We start from the raw sequence: 19,689 nt of genomic DNA, 5'->3' as shown, positions 1-19,689 counted from the left end.
AAATTCAATACAGACTGTAATAATGGTCCACATCAAAAATGAAAAAAGGACCCCAAGGGCAAAGTGTTGCTTCATAGCCCTGCCCCTTGCAGTCTCCATAGTCTCTATTTCTTAGTCAGCTGGTGGCCTGTTTTATGGTCCAGGTAGTGAGAATCCTAATCTATACCAAGTGGCTTTAAGGTTTGTTCTGAGTAGTGTGGGGCTTCCCTGATGACTCAGCAGTGAAGAATCCACCTGCCAACGCAGTAGACGTGGGTTCAATCCCTGGGCTGGGAAGACCCCGTGGAAAAGGGAATATGGCAACTTACTCCAGTATTCTTTCCTGGGAAATCCCATGGCCAGAGGAGCCTGGTGGGCTACAGTCCATGGGGTCACAAAGAGTCAGACATGACTGAGCACATACACGCACACTGGGTAGCATGGCTTTGTTCTCTTAAAAGCCAATGTGAAAGGCTGCCAGTCCCTGAGCCTTGATCTGTCTCTACAGAAAGTGTATTTTTTTTCTTTCTTTAAAGAATCTTTTACTATGAGTAGGCATGAATCCTAAATGTCATTTGACTCAAACACTCATGACTAACCACGCCTTCGTTAATTAGCAGTGATGAATGGGAAAGATAGCTAGAGGGGCCATATGTCCTATATCTTGAGACTTCCTACCATTCTAAACCTATTTGTGTCTCCTTGGGGCTCCCACAATGGCTTGTGCCTCTGCATCACTCTTGATTTTGCACTCTGACATCAACCCCTCCTTACACAAGAGTGTCAAGCAAATGAACTGATCTCGCCGGATACACCCCCTCTCTCCCCTCCTCTTCATTGTAAGCTCTTCTACTGGCTTTTTTACTTTTGTGCTGCAGTGTTCAGCATGGTGCCTGGGCCGTCAAAAACAATCACTGATCTGATTGATTTTGGTATGGAGCCCACAAGGGCCTCTAGGAGGTAGAGTGTGTGGACCCCGGGCCAGACATCACTATGTGGGCTACAGAATGGCGAGCCTGGAGCTGGGAGACTGTAAGGAGCTAAATAGTACCGTGAAGGATATACATCCTGAATTGTCAAAAGAGTCCTAGTGCTGGACTGAGCTCTGCTGAAACTCCAAACTGGGATCTGATTATTCTGTCGTCAAAGAATGTAACACCTAGTTGAAAAGAAAAGGTTTCTATCCATGGGATTTTCCAGGCAGGAATACTGGGTTGCCATTTCCTTCTCCAGGGGATCTTCCTGACCCAGGGATTGAACCTCTGTTTCCTGCATGGCAGGTGGAATTTTTCCCACTGAGCTACCAGGGAAGCTATATGACTACAAAAGATATAATATGGGAATAAATAATTAAATATTAGATTATCGATGTTGGGAGGGCACAGGGACCATTGGGAAAGGCATCAAATTCTAAAATGGACTTGATGAGGAGTTTGAAAGAGGGAGAGGGCCCAGGATAACAAAAAAGGAGGAAGAGTTCACATAGAGGAGACACCGGAAGCAGCTGTGCAGAGGTAAGGACATGTATACAGTGGTTCTCCAAGCAACATCATTTGACATGATATTAAGTGCTATTCTCACCTAAAATGTAATTTTCAGGCAGATTGAAGCTTCTGACACTTTGATGAGACACTCCACCAGTGGTCTTTGAAACAGACGACTTGGCAGATCCTATTAAGATCGTCCCAGTACCTCTGGAATAGTTTTTCCCCATGAGAAAACTATAGCCAGTAAAGTAAATGAACTGGTCTCTACTGATACCATCACAAAAGGAAAATAGCTTTGGTTTGTCTTTATGTGAGTGCATTTGAAAAGACCCATGTTTGAGGCTTTTGATAACTTGGATGATGACCTGAATATTGGTTTCTGAAGAGCTCTTTTGGCTTAAGTTCCATATAATTTGGGGAAATGGGAATGCAGTCAAGGTTCATGTGGTGTGAGCCATTCCATTGTTCAGACTTATTACCCCAGGAGCATGCGTGCAGTCACTTATTCCTCAAGAACTGGCTGGGTTCTAGTTCATGCCAGGCCTCCCTCTAACTTCAGGGGGCCTGACAGGGAACAAGAGGAACAAGAGTTGTCCTTCTCATCGAGCTGCAGTCTAGTAAGTTGCTACATTAGTTGATCCCAGAGGATCATTGTAGCTCTTCTGTCTGAGCAAGGTGAGTTCAAACTCCCCTTTTCTCAGCACTGTGTAAATAAGTTCAGCCCGGGCAGTGCTTCACCATTCTTAGGTGATAGTGGTGAGTCCCCATAGTCAGTGATATTTTTCTTAGAAGGATAGAGTCCTAGCCTACCAGCAGCTGGTATGGCTTTGGGAGAATGCCCTCACTGCCTCTACAGGTACCATTGACCCTCTGTTGCAGAAGCCATGGGGACTCCCCAGAATTGCTCAGCCTCAAGTCAGCTTCATTGAAGAATTATATACCGTTGGAAGTACAATAAATGGTATTCTTAAAATGATATACTGAAATGTTTTCTTATCTTCCTTTTAAATATATGTATGTATATGTGTAATTTCAGATTTCTTCTTAGCAAGTTCAGATCAGCAACCAGAGGAGAAATTATCACTCCCAAAACTGAAAGTGGGCGGAGCTACAGCTTGGACTTAGACAGCCACAATTTTCGGAGTTTAAAGTCAGCCCCTGGTTCCGACAGGTAAGACACATAACAGATTAGCCAAAGGAAGAGACTGAGGACAGGGTTGGTATGTGCATTCGTGCTCAGTCACTTCAGTTGTGTCTGACTCTTTGCGACCCCATGGAGTATATAGCCTGCCACGTTCCCGTGTCCATGGGGATTCTCCAGGCAATAATATTGGAGCGAGTTGCCATGCCCTCCTCCAGGGGATCTTCCCAACCCAGGGATCGAATCCAGGTCTCGCACATTGCCGGTGGATTCTTTACCATCTGAGCCACCAGGGAAGCCTAGGTTTGTATATTTCTATCCAAACAATGCTTCTAGATACCTGTAATGTATTCCCTCTCAGAGATCTTAAACTAATACAGAACGTGAAAAGCCAGGAGGATAGTTTTTTGTTGAAATGGTAAGCACTTATATTTCTGGAATTTCAGCTATCAAAATCATCTGTGTTACTTGCATGGCTGAGACTGAGATGTTTTTTGGGGACTCAGGGCTGCAGTTCACATGGATGAATCCAGGAAAATAAATTGTTTTCATTGATTTTTTAATTTATTTTCTGTTTAAGCTTTGGAAAAAGAAACCTCTAGGTGTCATATACATTCCTTACAACTTTAAAAAATTAATAATAATTTCCTTTGAATTGCCTCAGAGAATTTCCATAAATTCCACTTCCTTCTAGTTCTACCACCCCTAACTTGTTATTAGAAGGCCAGCTCCTCAAATCTCCCATGCATAGAGCTATCACCTTGTCAAGAAAAGTAAAGAGAGAAAGGATAGCCAAGAGTCTAGTCATTTCCTATCAGGCTGAATGTTCTTTATCCTGTTGGAACAGAATTCAAGGCCGATTTTCATGACTAGTATATTATCAAAGGCAACGAAGAGAAAAAAGATCTATCCTCATGGGTCATTAAGAGCGCAGGTACTGTCCATACCGATATCTTTTTCCCTATAGCATTCCTACAAACATGTGTCACTTTATGTAAAACTTCAAAGAAAAAAATAAGCATAAAATAAATCATTTATCATCCCCTATCAAAAGATGATGATTGTATTCATTCCTTTCCAAATTCTCAAGAATGTAGCTATATTTCCTTTATGATAAAATATACTTTAGACCCTGGTTGCATTTGTCCTTGAAATCATTTCCTTTGACTTCTCTTCGGGTGGCCCCCTATCTTGTCCCACAAAACCTTATGTAGGAAAATCTCAATTTTGGTTTTGATTGCTGAGTTCCTAACTCTCAGGGATCAAAATTATTTAGAGATGCTATTTTTGTTCAGCCTCATGGGGACTTGCTGGATGAGCTATCTTGGCTCATATTTCAGGCTGGCATTTAAAAGGGATAATATATCCATATAAAGAGGAAAGATGGAGTCCCCCATTCAAAACACTTAGTCTCCTGGCTCAATGAAGAAAATTAAATTATTCATTTTACAGTTACTTAAGAAGAGTAAGGGTCATACTCTCCAATATCACAGTGCTTACATGGTTGTTTCAGAATCTAGCTGCCCGGGTTTATTCCTTGTGTCTTAACAACTTCTGCGTGTAGATACAGCTGACCCTGAAATAACATAGGAGTTAGTTGCACTGACCCCACCCCCTCACTTTGCCTGTCAAAAATCCGAGTATCACTTGACAGTAAGCTTTTCCTATCCATAGTTCCTCTGTATCCTCATGCAGCTCCATATCCAAGGATTTACCCAACTAAGGATCCTGGAGTACTGTAGTATTTACTATGGGTAAAAAAAAAAAAAAAAAAATCCGTGCATAAAAAGAACCACACACGTAAAGCTATAAAGCCATATGGACATGTTTCACCAAAGACTGGTGTATTGACCCAGGTGCCTCTTGTTGTAAATTGGAAGGTTGTCCTAAATAGACTTTATCTTTGAGATTGTAAATACCAAAGAGCAATAGATAGAATATAATGGTCAGGGTGCTTTGATTTAGAGATAGAATATATTAATAATAGTCAGGGTGCTTTGACTGAACTAGGCCAAGAACAATGTCTTCCCAATAAGAAGGAGAGTCAGGATGTTTGGGAGATCAGTAGAGCAAAATGTCCTTTTCCTGAAACATGTATTTATCACAATGATGACTCATTCATTAAAGGACTGCCACTGTGAGATGAGTTACATTATCCCCAAATTATTCCTTAGGAAGTGGGGGCAGGAGGTGGCCTATCTTTTCTTCACTCCCATCCCTAAAAGGTGTTAACTCCTTTTTTATTTTCTCGGAGCTGGAGGAATTCTGCAAAGCCAAGTAGTCAAGCTTGCAGACCTTCTTTTCTCATTAGGTTCTTCAAGCAGAACTGCAGCCTCCCCTGTAACAGCAGATTCCCCAAAAGAGAATTTGCAAGATTCTGGCCTCTGTCATCTATTACCTGGCCTAGCTTAGCAGTTAATTCCCCCTTCTCCTCTTCCACGCATATTTCTTCATAGTTCATTGCTCTTTTCCTGGAGCAGCTGGGCTTGAGCATCGTTTTTAAAAACTCATATTGGAGTGGAAATGATTATTTTTCAGATGCCTGGTTAGACTTTATTTCTTTTCAGGAGTTTCAAAGCAGGGAAATGTATGAATGGCTTAGGCAAGGTGCAGCAGCCTCTCGGAGGAACATGGCAAATGGCTCTTCACTGGTTTCTTGGGACTTGACACATAAGACAGCTGAGTTTTGTTTTTTTTTAAGGCATAGAAATGTGAACTGTAATTAACAAACAGAATGCTCTTCAAGGCAGTGATTCCTAATTCCTTTCACGCTGTGATGAGTTGTCAATGTGGTGTGATTTGTGAGATATCTATCTTAAATCCTTAAAAAAAAAAAGTCTTAGCTAATACTCAAAAACAACAACAACAACAAATCAAATAGACTCACAGACTTTGAGAAGGAACTTACAGTTGCTAGGGAGATGAATGGGGGAAGGGGATAGTTAAGGAGTTTGGGATGAACATGTACACACTGCTATACTTAAATGGATAACCAACAAGGTCCTACTATATAGCACAGGGAGCTCTGCTCAATGTTATGTGGCAGCCTGGATTGGAGGGGAGGGGAGTTTAGGGGAGAATGGGAACATATATATACATGGCTGAGTCCCTTTCCTGTTCATCTGAATCTCACAACATTGTCTGCTAATTGGCTATACCCCAATACAAAATAAAAAGTTAAAAAAAAATCCTACTCTCCTAGAAATGAATCCTCAGACAAGGATTCCTAAGTAAGTAATTTATTAATTGAAATGATTCTGGGAGCTACCAGTAAGGGAGTAAGTGACCTAGATGGGTGAGAGGGAGGTCCAGGAGGGAGGGGATATATGTGTAAATAGAGCTGATTCAATTTGCTGTAAGCAGAAACCAACAAAATATTGTAAAGCAACTATACCTCAATTTTTTAAAAAAGTGAAGAAGATGAGCAATTTGATGTCTCTGGTGAGGTATGAGTTTGAGGACTCAGCTTAATCCTGCAAGGGATTCTGGGGCATAAAGTATTGGTATCTCTAGGTTTTTACATTTTGAGGAGCTGGACCATTGCACTTCTGTCCCAATAAGTCATTGTTTATAAGTTCCCTTAGATTGGGTTTCCAGATTTAGCAAATGATGATACAGGATGTCCAGTTAAATTTGTGTTCAGATAAAAAAACTTTTAAGAAATATGTTTCATGAAATCTTATTGGTATGTACTATATAAATAGTAGTATATTTTTATACTAAAACATTCTTGATTGTTTATGTGAAACTCAGATTTAACTGAGGGTCAGGGGAGGCATACTTCAAGGCATGCTTGGCCTCCAGTGCTAAAGGCAAAGCTCTGAACATCATAAGTGCAAACCCTTAACAGAAAAGTACCCAGAAGCTTGGGATGGGTGGGTGGAGCCTGCTGCAAGGGATCTGAGGGAATCTGGAGGGGACATCAATACTGTCCCCTAAAATACAGGAAGAGTGGAACTTATAACTGAAAATTGATTTTGTTCAGTAAGAAGATGGATAAAGGATGCTGCTGTGTTTCTCAGCAGCATTTCTATCATGACACTGGAGGATACGGCAAGTATTGAGCCACAGGAACCTCTGACAACCAACCAGTTTCTCCTGTCCCTCAACCCCACCCCCCTGCCCAAGCGCATTCTAGTTTTACCTAGTTGTTCTTAATTGCTCTCTGGGAGCCCCGGGACTGACTGTCACAGTCTCTGTGAAGCTTCACAAGCTGATTTGGTCGGCTCTGATCCGAAAGCAGAAACCACACCATTCATAGCAGCCCTTACCTTCTTAGCTGGTCCTCATTCTCATCCCATCCCCCAGCTCCCTCCCTCTGGCTCACCCTCTCCCTCTGTCTCTCTCTCTCTCCCTTTCCTTCTGGTAAGTAAGACATGTTTGGTATCTTAATGACTAAAAAAGTCATTCTTTCCTCATATCTATTATTTTGGGCAAAATAAGTTGATGAAACCCATTCTGTCATTATGTGACGCATCCTTTTTTCATCAGAAGTAAAATCATCTTCCTGTCCCCAATGTCATTTTCATTAGCATCTTTGAGATTAAGATGGCAATTAGGCAGCATCCTCTTACTACTACTTGAAATATTAGCAAGCCGGGAGTGTTTTAGCTCTGAGTCAGGACCACTTCCACAAAGTCAATACTGGTTTGTTCTGTGCAGTAGATAAAATGCTGGAGAGCTAGTTTCTAATGCTCTGAGCAAACTCCTTTCCTTACCAGGCTTTAAAAATTGTTCAAATTTATAGTACATCTCTAAAAGGATGTCCAGTTCATTCTGTAATACTAGCTGTGACAGTTTTGTGATGCAAAAGAACAATGGTTATAAGGACTGTTCTCTAAAGGAAAATTACTTTCACCGCTTTCCTGTGCCTCTGCTTAACTTGTCCCGTGCTAATTCCTTTCTTCCTATTTTAACCTGCTTTGAGTAAGCTCAGCCCTTCTTAGTGGCAGCAACGGGTGAGCAATTAAAGCCACAAGTTTCATAAATACTAAGCCTAAAGCAATTCGCAAAATCCCGGTGTCCTGAGAAAAATGACTCCTCCTTCCGTGAAGTGATGGACAGGTGACAGAAGAGGTGAGAAATAGTGGAGTTAGAAGAGTATGTGATTCACTTGAACTGTGGCTGTATCCATTACATGAGGTCTACAGTGGGTGTCCCTGGTGACTCAACTGGTAAAGAATCTGCCTGCAATGTTGGAGACCCGGGTTCATTCCCTGAGTTGGGAAGATCTCTTACTTACTCTGACTTGTTCTGTGCACTGGTGCTCTAGGCACTTGGAATTGAAAAAAAATCTTCTCGGGTAGAGTTGTGGGCATTCATAGTAAACAGAGTTCTGTGCTGAAGGGTGAGCACTGAGCGGGAATGGGTGGGACACTGCCCTCTGCTGCAGCATCCCCCCATAACTGCTCTCAGACCTCCTCCAAAGGTGTAGTGTCTCACACCGCCGGAGCCTGTGATTTGCGTACATGTGACTGTGTATACATGTGACTTTCCTCATTATAAACGTCAATAATGTGAGGAAGTATGGAGATCGGGAGTTCAGCCAGACCCTTGACACCATACTTAGGTCAAACTACCCCTGGGTTCTGCGTTCTCTTTGTTAAATTGGAGTAGAATTGCTTTACAACGTTGTGTTTAGTTTCTGCTATACAACAGAGTGAATCAGCTGTTTGTATACATAGATCCCCTCCCTCGTGGACTTCCCTCCCTCTTCCACCCCACCCCTCTCCATCATCATAGAGCACCGAGCTGAGCTCCCTGTGCTACACAAGAGCTTCCTACTGGCTCTCTGCTTTACACACGGTTGTGTATATGTGTCAATCCTAATCTTCCAATTTGTCCCACCCTCCTTTTCCCACTTCCCATGTTCACATCTCTGTCTCTATTTCCGCCCTGGAACTAGGATCATCTGTACCAGTTTTTTAGATTCCACGTACATGCATTAATGTGTTTCTCTTTCTGATTTACTTCACTCTTACTTAAGGTGTATTAGGTGACACGTTACATGCTCAGGGTAGCTAAGGCAGAGTAATGGCCTGTCTTCTTCTGTTAGATCATTGAGGAGTAGAGCTAAATGACTTGCTCACCTATGCATTTTATTTATACAAATAAATTCAACATATAGCTCTGCCAATGTTATTGGCCTGGTACTATATGTGTTCATTTAGTTGCTAAGTTGAGTCTGACTCTTGTGACCCCATGTACTGTAGCCTGCCAGGCTCGTCTGTCCATGGGATTTTCCAGGCAAGAATACTGAAATGAGTTGCCCTTTCCTTCTCCAGGGGATCTTTCTGACCCAAGGATGAAACCTGGATCTCCTGCATTGCAGGTGTATTCTTTACTGACTGAACCACCAGGGAAGCCCCTTAGTACTATATGCTAAGTGGTAAATGTGGACGTTCTTAGACAATGCTGCTTTTCTATCCCTTGGTGAACTTCCAATTTGTCAGGGAAGGTTGGGATGACTAAACAATTTCAAGACAATATGGTATCACTATAAACAAAGCTAGTGGAGGTGATGGAATTCCAGTTGAGCTGTTTCAAATCCTAAAAGATGATGCTGTTAAAGTGCTGCACTCAACATGCCAGCAAATTTGGAAAACTCAGCAGTGGCCACAGAACTGGAAAAGGTCAGTTTTCATTCCAATCCCAAAGAAAGGCAATGCCAAAGAATGTTCAAACTGCTGCTCAATTGTACTCATTTCACATGCTAGCAAAGTAATGCTCAAAATTCTCCAAGTGAGCCTTCAACATTTTGTGAACCTTGAACTTCCAGATGTTCAAGCTGGATTTAGAAAAGGCAGAGGAAACAGAGATCAAATTGCCAATATCCAGTGGATCAAAGAAAAAGCAAGAGAATTCCAGAAAAACATCCTCTTCTGCTTCATTGTCTATGTTAAAGCCTTTGACTGTGTGGATCACAACAGACTGTGGAAAATTCCTCAAGAGATGGGAATACCAGATCACCTTACCTGCCTCCTCAGAAACCTGTATGCAGGTCAAGAGGCACCAGTTAGACCCAGACATGGAACAACGGACTGGTTCCAAATAGGGAAAAGAGTACGTCAAGGCTGTATATTGTCACCCTGCTTATTTAACTTATATGCAGAGTACATCATGTGAAATGCCGGACTGGATGAAGCACAACCTGAAATCAAGATAACTGGGAGAAATATCAATAACCTCAGATATGCAGATGACACCACCCTTATGGCAGAAAGTGAAGAGGAACTAAAGAGCCTCTTGATGAAATTGGAAGAAGAGAGTGAAAAAGTTGGCTTAAAGCTCAGCATTCAAAAAACGAAGATCATGGTATCCGGTCCCATCACTTCATGGCAAATAGATGGGGAAGCAATGGAAACAGTGACAGACTTTAGTTTCTTGGTCTCCAAAATCACTGCAGATGGTGACTGCAGCCATGAAATTAAAAGACGCTTGCTCCGTGGAAGAAAAGCTATGACCAACCTAGATAGCATGTTAAAAAGCAGAGACAAAAAAAAAAAAAAAAGCAGAAACATTACTTTGCCACCAAAGTCCATATAGTGAAAGGTGTGGTTTTTCCAGTAGTCATGTATGGGTGTGAGGGTTGGATCATAAAGAAGGCTGAGCACTGAAGAATTGATGCTTCTGAACTGTGGTGTTGGAGAAGACTCTTGAGAGTCCCTTGGACTGCAAGGAGATCCAACCTGTCTGTCCTAAAGGAAATCAGTCCTGAATATTCATTGGAAGGACTGATGTTGAAGCTGAAACTCCAATACTTTGGCCACCTGATGTGAAGAACTGACTCATTAGAAAAGACCCTGATGCTGGGAAGGTTTCTAGGCCGGAGGAGAAGGGGATGACAGAGGGTGAGTTGGTTGGATGGCATCACTGACTCAATGGACATGAATTTGAGCAAGCTCCTGTAGAAGGTGAAGTGTAGCGAAACCTGGCATGCTACAGCCCATGGGGTCACAGAGAGTCGGACATGACTTAGCGACTGAACAACAACATGGTATCATGATAAAAAGATAATCTGTGTGCTATGAAAGAACCAGAGACAGGCGTTTATCCATCCAGAAGAATCAGAGGAGCTTCGAGGAAATGATCCCTAAGCAATTTGAAGGAATGAGGAGGACGTGGCCACAGAAAGAGAGGTGAGAAGAACATCCTAGATAGAGGAACCAGGAAGTTCAAAGGAAAAGATACATAAAGCAATTTTGCATGTGCAAGAAAATGAACAGTTCAGTGTTTTTTTAAAATATATTTTAATGTTTCTTTTTCATCTTTTTTATTTTTATTTGTTTGTTTTTGACTTTTCTGAGTCTTCTTTTTCTTTCCATTTATTATTAGTTGGAGGCTAATTACTTTACAATATTATAGTGGTTTTTGTCATACATTGACATGAATCAGCCATGGATTTACATGTATTCCCCATCCCGATCCCCCCTCCCACCTCCCTCTCTACCCAATCCCTCTGGGTCTTCCCAGTGCACCAGGCCCGAGCACTTGTCTCATGCATCCAACCTGGGCTGGTGATCTGTTTCACCCTAGATAATATACATGTTTCGATGCTGTTCTCTCAAAACATCCCACCCTCGCCTTCTCCCACAGAGTCCAAAAGTCTGTTCTGTACATCTGTGTCTCTTTTTCTGTTTTGCATATAGTGTTATCATTACCATCTTTCTAAATTCCATTGAGTCTTTCTTGCTGCATGCAGGTTTTCTCTAGTTGCAGTGAGTGAGGACTACTCTCTACTTGTGATGCAGGGCCTTCTCATTGTGATAGTTTCTCTTGTGGAGCATAGACTCTAGAGTGCTCGGGCCTCAGTAATCATGGCTCACAGGCCCGGTTGCCCTGTGACATGTGGATTTTCCTGGATCAGGCATCAAACCCGTGTGCCCTGAATTGGCAGGCAAATTCTTATCCACTAGACCAGGGAAGTCCCAGTTCAGAGTTTTTAGAGTGTAACAATGAAATGTACTTTACAAAAGAAGAGATGGAGAGCTTCATTGAGCAGGATGTGGATGGCTTTTGATACCTTGATAGCTTTTTTCTTATAAGCAACATAGCATCCCAGGTAGAACAAGAGTTTAGGAAATCCAAACTATTGGGTTGGCCAAAAAGTTCACTCAGGTATTTAAGGTTGTTTGGAAAAACATGAGCCAAGCAAACTTTTTGGCCAACCCAATACTAAGTATAGAGTAAGTGCTTGTTCCATTTAGTTGCTGAAAGCTTAATTCTGCTAAATATTTGCTTTCCTTGGTGTCTAGAGGTGAGGGCAATTGGCTTTCTCACTTATAACTTCTAGTCCACCCAATACTTGTCATGGCTGCTGGCTTCTTGTCCAACTGGCTTCCAGCCATTCTTTAAAAACAAGACATGGGAACAGGATTTTGTTGTGATTGTGAATGACAAAATATTATCAGACTGAGATTTCTACTTGTCCTTAATTTCTTTTTCCTCATACCCAGAGTCCCTCCTACATGATGACTGTCTCTTACATTTTGGAGAGTCTTTTTAAAGAAACGAGATATTTTGAGGAAGCCCTAAACATTTTAAGACCATCAGACAAATCAGCTTTTGGTTTAGTAAATCGAATGATCTGGGTTCTTTATGTTCTTAACACTAATTCATTGAATACCTCTCACATTGTATTACATTTGTCCTTTCTCCAAAAAGGAAAAAGAAGGAAAATATATGTTACTCAGACACATAAAACCAGTGGTTTCAGAGGAAACTGCAGCAAGAGAAATTGCTTAATGAATTTCCAGTTCCTCTGTATTTCTCTGCTTCCCTCATTCAGTGGTCAAGAGCTCTTAAAATGTTTCATTTGTGCATAAATATGGTAAAGAGTCTACCTGCCATGCGAGAGACCTGAGTTCAGTCTGTGGGTTGGTAAGATCCCCTGGAAAATCGAATGGCGACTCACTCCAGTATTCTTGCCTGGAAAATTCCATGGACAGAGGAGCCTGGTGAGCTACAGTGCATAGGGTTGCAAAGAGTCGGACACGACTGAGTGACTAACACACACACAAACACACATGTATTGTTCATTGCTTTGAGATATATTGACCTCTCCAAAGAGTTTGGTATTTATTTATTTATTTAATTTTTGGCCACCATTCATGGCGGGCAGGATCTTAGTTCCTCAACCAGGTACTGAACCCTCACTCCATGCAGTGAAAGCTTAGAGTCCCAACAACTGAACCACCATGGAAGTCTCAAGAGTTCAGTTTTTAAGTGGAGACATACATACCTGTGTGTTCATGAGCCTGTATTCTCAGGCGCACACACAGGGGTCAACAGACGTTTATGTAAAGGTACAGATTGTTCCCCGGTGGATCAGTGGTAAAGAATCTGCCTGCCAATGAGGAGACCCAAGTTTAATCCCTGGGTCAAGAAGATCCCCTGGAGAAGAAAATGGCAACCCACTCCAGTATTCTTGCCTGGAGAATTCCATGGACAGAGGAGCCTGGTGGGCTACAGTCCCTGGGGTCAAAAAGACTTGGACACAACTGAGCGTCCAAACAACAACAGATGGTTCATATTTTGGGGGTTTGGAGCCAGATGGTGTCCGTCTCTACTACTCACTCTGCTGTTGGAATGTCAACTGAAAACAAAAACAAGAAAAACACAACCCGAGAGCTGTGAGTTAACGTTTATTTGGGGCAGAATGAGGACTACAGCCCTGGAGACAGCCTCTCAGATAGCCCTGAGAAACTGCTCCAAAGAGGCAAGGGGGAAGGTCAGTCAGTATTATATTTGATTTTAGTGAAGAGGGTACATGCAGTCAAATACAGATTTTGGCAGAAGATTGTTGCCAGTCAAAAGGAACAGATGTCACTATTAATGATTTTAGTAATTTTATAGATACGAGGCACAGAGTGCCTCATTCCTGATCTCCACCCTGGACTCCTTTTAGGGTATTTGAAGGTCAGTGACCACAGTGGCTAAGTGATTTCATTCTTATAGAGGCAAGTGGCAAGTGCCAATTTTTAGTTGGCAGTTTTGTAAAAGCAGCTGTATACAATGTATAAAGTGAATGTGAATGCCTGCGTATTAATAAAAGTTTATTTATGGCACTGAAATGCGACTTTCACATAATTCTCACATGTTATAAAATATCCTTCTTTTGATTTTTTTTCAGCCACTTGAAAATGTAAAATCACTCTTAGCTCACAAGTTATACAAAAACAGGTGGTGACCCCACTTCCATCCAGGAGCCATAGTTTGCTGACTCTTCTGGTGCCATACATTTACTCACTGACGCAGAAAGCATCCTTCCATTCATCACATTCTAAGCCATGAGGATAGCTCAGGTCTCTTGATGCGAGTAGTGTGCTGAATAATCGTGGTATGAGAGGGAGGAATAGTACAGTTGGAGATATGCCTGAGATGAGTGACTTTATACTCATCCACGGAACTTTGCTGGCATCCAGTGGTTAAGACTCCACGCTCCCAGTGCAGGGCACAGGCTCGATCCCTGGTCAGGGATCCTACTTGTTGTGTGGTGTGGCCCTATAGAAACAGACTCATCCTCAGTTGAGGCCAGTGTTTCTCAGCTTTGGCTACATATTGCAGTCACTGGTGAGAGGGGAGTGGTGAGTGGTGGTAAAGCCTCTTGATGCCTACATCCCGTGCCCAGAGGGTCTGATGTGGTTTGGGTGCAACCTGAGCTCGGGGTTGCTTAAAAGCTTCTATGGTGTTTCTGATGTGCACCCTAGGGTGAGGGCCACCCATAAGACAGTGGGAAGAAAGAAGTTGCAGCTGGGGATCACCAAAAACCGGAAGGTTGAGCCTCGTTCAGCTTTTTTCCCTTTTGTTTCTCATTTTAAGCACCTCTTTCTCATTTAACAGGCTCGCTTCACTTTCTAATTACATCCTTTCTTGCCGGTCTCTCAGGTGTTTTATTTCAGATCTCCAATAACTAAAAGGAGTTAGGAAGGCATGTAAACTGCAGAATGAATATCATGTCATCTTAGTGTCATGTTATGCCCTAGCCTCATTGTCCTAGTGAGCATGATATCTTTCAGATTAATGCTGTCTTTGGCTGATCTTTTACAAAAACCCTCATTTTCGCAGGCAGGCAGAGGCTCAACCTTGTCAGTCTGCTCTGGGAAGGTTGAATCCTGGGAAATTCTTTGCGGGCTTCAACTCCTGGGAGACCACACTGTAAACCAAAAAAGGAACTTGTTCAATTAGAGTTTCTGTCCCTTCTCCTTGAATTCTTTACCTAGAAATTGATATGTCTAGGAAGCCGTTATCAAGGTTTGAGGCCAGCAGGAAATTAGAGATAACAGAACGGAAGGCTTTTTAAAAGTAAGCTAAAATAAGGGAAACTCTTTCCTGCCCAGGAAATGTATCTTTCAAGTAATTCAGGATTTCCAGGCTCCCCAGACAGTGTCACATTCCCCATACTTTGGGCCTATTAGGTCGAAAGGAATGTATCCCTTTCTTGTCAGTTTCCCCCTAAGCAGATTTTAGCATCAAGGTTTTTTTTTGTTTTTTTTTGTTTTTTTTTTTTTAGCATCAAGGTTTGTTAGAACTAATTTCTAATATTTCTAATTTAAATATCACTAACATGATACATGGATCCAAAATAGCTCTTCCTTAATTGAACTTTAAATTTCTCTAATTTTGACTTGAGAAGGCCTTTATCCTCTTCCTATTTGAGTGGCAAAGATTCACATATTTTATGTCAGATTTTGCATAACACCTGAAAGAGTTGGCACACAAGTATTTATGATATTCTGCCTCATTAGACTAAATCTTTTTTAGTTTAATCAAATGAAGCATTCAACTGAGAGGAAAATATTATTAAGAAGCTCACAGTAAATGTCAGGGATAAATGTGAAAGTGTATGTCATTTTTAAGATAATGCTTCTGGCAACAGTCATTTCTAATGGCTGGCTTATGAGCATAAGACTTTTTTTCCCCTTATTATAGGATAGCCTCTTGAATGTCATCAACACTTAACTTCTGCTAGAGCTTCCACATAAATGGGACTTTGGTTTCTAGGAAGGCTAATCCATGGTGGAGACTTTTCCAAGACCACCTGGGTCTGGGAGGACCTTCATCACAGACATAAGCAGAAATACCCACACAAATTCCCTTGGATCATAATCTCTTGGTTCATTTCTGTAAGATTCAGTCCAGCCCTTTTTCTTTTGAGACTTTACCTAAAACAGTATGGTGGCTCCGATGGTAAAGAATCCACCTGTCAATGCAGGAGACGTGGGTTCAATCCCTGGATTGGCAATATCCTCTGGAGGAGGAAATGGCAACCCACTCCAGTATTCTTGCCTGGAGAATTCCATGGACAGAGAGCCTGGTGGGCTACAGACCATGGGATCACAAAGAGTCGGATACCACTGGGTGACTAACACTTTGACTTTTTTTGAGTTGAACATGCCTGAGTGACTTTCACTTTTTTTTTTTAAACCTAAAACAGTAGGGAGAGACTTTTTTTTTGGTAGTATTACTGTAAGAATAAAGAACCTCTGGGCAGTGTACAGCATCCATGGGTAGGTCTCTAAGTCCCATCTCCGTTGAACTTGTGAGAAAGAACAGCATCACTTGGGAAAGGTATAAACATTGTTAACTGTTGCCAAATGTAGAAATGTTGCACCTGAGATAGGAGGACAGGGAAATCACCCAAGAATTTCAAACTGTATCAGTCTATTTAATCTCCAAATCTTATTTTCTTGTCATCAGACACAAAAGACACAGTCATAGACCCTTTCTGAGCAGAGTCCATAGTACTATAATTTATTCTGACCACCAGTTCTAGAAAGAACCTACCAGGGACTGTTTCTGTGAAGTAGTGAAGGACTGCTACCCAGAAAATTTTCTGAGCTCTCTTAATCAAATTCTAAGAAACTAACTCCCAGCTCTCTCAATCCTTTAATTATCTTCTCCTTGATAGCATTCCTCTTCTAGATTCTATCCATGTAGAACCTGCCTGGTTGTAACAATTTGATTGGCAAAATGATGCATAAACAATTTGAAGAACTAGCATGAGCTTGAATGTTGTCTTTGGATAAGCAGATAATTCTGTTTTTATTCTGACTTTATCATATGTTAATACTAACTCTGTATGTTATTAATACTAATTCTGTATGCATGTGTGGAATAAGTGCCTAACCTCTCTAAGCCTCAGTTTCTTCATCTGTAAAATACGAATGTTCATACCTTTTTTTTTTTTTAAGGAAAAAAATGAATGTTGTGGAATGGAGACTGTCAAACACCTAGAAAATATTCAGTAAATGCAGCTGCTGCTTGCATAAATCTCGAGAGTTGTGGTGGCTGGTTGTATCAATCAGGGCATGTTTTATTTTGGTGGCTTCTCTGGTGCACAACCTTGAAAAAAGTTACAAGCTGTGATTAACAGCTCCAATGTTTATTGCTAATTCTTTCTTCTGCCAGATTTTTCTTCTACTAATGACCCATGTGCCATCATTCTCTTTAAAATATACCCTTCCTTTATTCCTATAAGTCTCTCCTCCAGTTGGCTCAACTGTGAACTCTAATCACTATTAACTGTCACTGTTGTGCTTTAATAAGAAGATGTTTATTATTACAGGTACACTTATAAATTATTAAAATAGTAACTGAAAGAGTGAAATTCACAAGGGCTTACATTTTACTACTGAGCATATTTTGTGCTCACTGATGGCACAGAATGAAAGAAGGGCAAACACTTCCCTTAAACTCTAATTTGTCAAAATTTATTTACTTATGAAACTTCATTTAATAAGAAAATTGCAATCACCTCCAGGCAGGAACTGTTTTTTTTTTTTTCATGAATCATTATTGAATGGAATTGAATCCATTTTAGCAAACATAAAAGTGAATCAAACTTATTTACAAAAATGTCATTATTTTTAGCCTTCATTTATTAAATGTGCGCCATGAGTCAGTCACTAAAACAGTGAGAAATAAAATATAATTGCCAATCTTTGATTAAATATGTACTGAGTGCATCCTTTGCACCAAGATATTGTGAAGGTGCTGGAGGTGTCATGGTAAGTATGTCATCAGCTCTGTCCCCAAGGAGCCCATGTTGAAAGAGTCCCAAGGCCCATATATCTGTTAAGCAGCCAAAGAAGACATTATGTAGGCAACTTCTACAGAGTCTGGCAAAGACTGTAAGTCACGAGGAATTGAGTAGAGTAGAGGTTGGCAAGGCCTGTGATAGACAGAGAAAGCACAGTCAGGGAGGCTGGACTTCATTTGGCCCTTGAAGGGTGGGAGGATTTGGATAAACCGAGAATGACAAATAAGGCTTATCGGGTGGGGAGAATGTGAGCAAAAGCCTTAGAAGTGGAAGCTTGAACACGAGCAAGCGTGGTGAGTTGAAAAAATAGTTGGCGACCTGGGCTGGCTAGAAGAATACTGCTGAGCAGTGGGAAAAGAGTTGGAGAGGTAAGTTCAATTATGAAGACGCTGGGTCAGACAAATGGCGTTGAACCTCATGAGCCCCTGAAGGTGTACCTCAGGTGGTCCACGTGTTGCCATTGTTTTCTGGGGAGTTTTCCCTGACTATGTCTTTGGTCACTGCTCTACTTCCATTTTAAAATCAGAATGTTTTTTCTCATTTAGGGGAAGCACTGGTTCATCAGACTTCAATGAGCCAGAAGCTGGTCCTGGAACTCCGAAGAGTGTCCGGAGCAGTGGCATGACCCCAGGCACTCCGAGGTCACCGGCCCCCAGCACCCGCAGCGTGACCTCAGTCAGCAGTCGAGTAAGTACACAGATGTGAAGGGACAGCTCCATCTGGGACTCAGCCTCACCACCGAGGCATGGCTAGCCTTCAACTCTCTGAACCTGGTTGTTGATCGTGTTTAACAGTAATAGATGCTTCTTGCTCAGAACTGAACCTCCTACATCCATAGCTCATGACAGGAGGCCTCAAGTGTGAAGGAAAGGGAAAGGGCAGTTTCAGAGGTGGAATTTGTTTAATGGGGGTTTCAATGGCTACATGGTTTCAGCAAAATATAAATCATGTTTAGCACTCTGTGATTTTGATCATTCATTTTATTTGTCAAGAACTTGACTGTTATAAAATGCTGCCAACAGATTTAAATTAGGGAAGGTAGACTCTTAAAATATTTTTATCATTTTCTTTTCAATACATCTGTTAAAGAGTCTGCACATCACAGAAATTTAAATTGCATTGTGTGTGTTGTATGTGTAAATTGTTCTTTTGAGTGAATGAACATCTACTAGATTGTTTGATTAAGCAGGAGACTCCATATAGATAGTTCACATATTATATCTTTATATACAAACTACAATTCCTTGATTCTGCCAATATTTAATGAGGGCCTTCTCTATGCCAAGCCCTGGTCAAACAAAGACTTGAAAGAAGTGAAAGAATTAGGCTTGAGAGCGTCTCTTGCAAGGTTGTTATCCACGCTGGGACAGCACTGATGTTTAGCAAATACATTATGGGAAGGCTGTTGGAATCACTTTATATTGAAATCACTTAAATCAAGGACCACCATCTGCATAGTCAGTGCCCTTGCTTCACCAGAGTCTGAAAGATCTTTAGTGCCCCTGGAGGAGCAGCCAGTGCAAAGACCCTGAGGTGGGAGCATATGTGGTGTGTTCAAGGAAGAACAGGGAGACCTGTGTGGCTGTTATGAGTGAACAAAGGGAGGGGTACGAGAAAATGAGTTCAGAGGGGAAGCAGGGCCAGATGGGCCATGTGGACTCTCTTTGCACTTTGGCATTTACTCTGAAGAAGCTGGCGGCAGTTGGAGAATTTTCAGCAGACTAGTGACATGATCTGGCTTCTGTTTATGCTGGATCTGAGGGCTGTGCTGAGAAGAGCCTGTTGGAACAAGAGTGGAAGCCAGAAGGCTGGTTAGGAAGGAGTCCATAGTATTATTGCAGGAGGTATTACTGGGCTTTGGAACATGAAGATAGATGTGGAGATTGTGACGACAAGATTCTACAGATATTTTTCATGAAGAGTCCAAAGGCATTCAGACAGATTGAAGAATAATAATAATAAGTGTATTTAAACAGTTTTAGTCTAAATTAAACTTGTTGATAAGATAAAAGGCCTATTTAAATTTTTGTCTGTATTTATAC

The 19,689-nt window shown here is 41.5% G+C and overlaps 1 protein-coding gene across 2 annotated transcripts in view; it reads left to right on the top strand.

The window, feature by feature from the left end:
* The window catches only part of SYTL5 (synaptotagmin like 5), a 171,210-nt gene that overhangs the window by 80,323 nt on the left and 71,198 nt on the right, over positions 1–19,689 (top strand). For both annotated transcript variants that reach the window (XM_043895558.1, XM_043895560.1), the window contains exons 7-8: positions 2,503–2,637; positions 18,193–18,334. In XM_043895558.1, coding sequence (XP_043751493.1) covers positions 2,503–2,637; positions 18,193–18,334 — 277 coding nt within the window. The remainder of the gene's footprint in view (positions 1–2,502; positions 2,638–18,192; positions 18,335–19,689) is intronic.

This window comes from Cervus elaphus, chromosome X (genome assembly GCF_910594005.1).
Source record: "Cervus elaphus chromosome X, mCerEla1.1, whole genome shotgun sequence".
NCBI lineage: Eukaryota > Metazoa > Chordata > Mammalia > Artiodactyla > Cervidae > Cervus > Cervus elaphus.
Note: the sequence above shows the minus strand (reverse complement) of the source record. Positions and strands in the feature narration are given on the sequence as shown.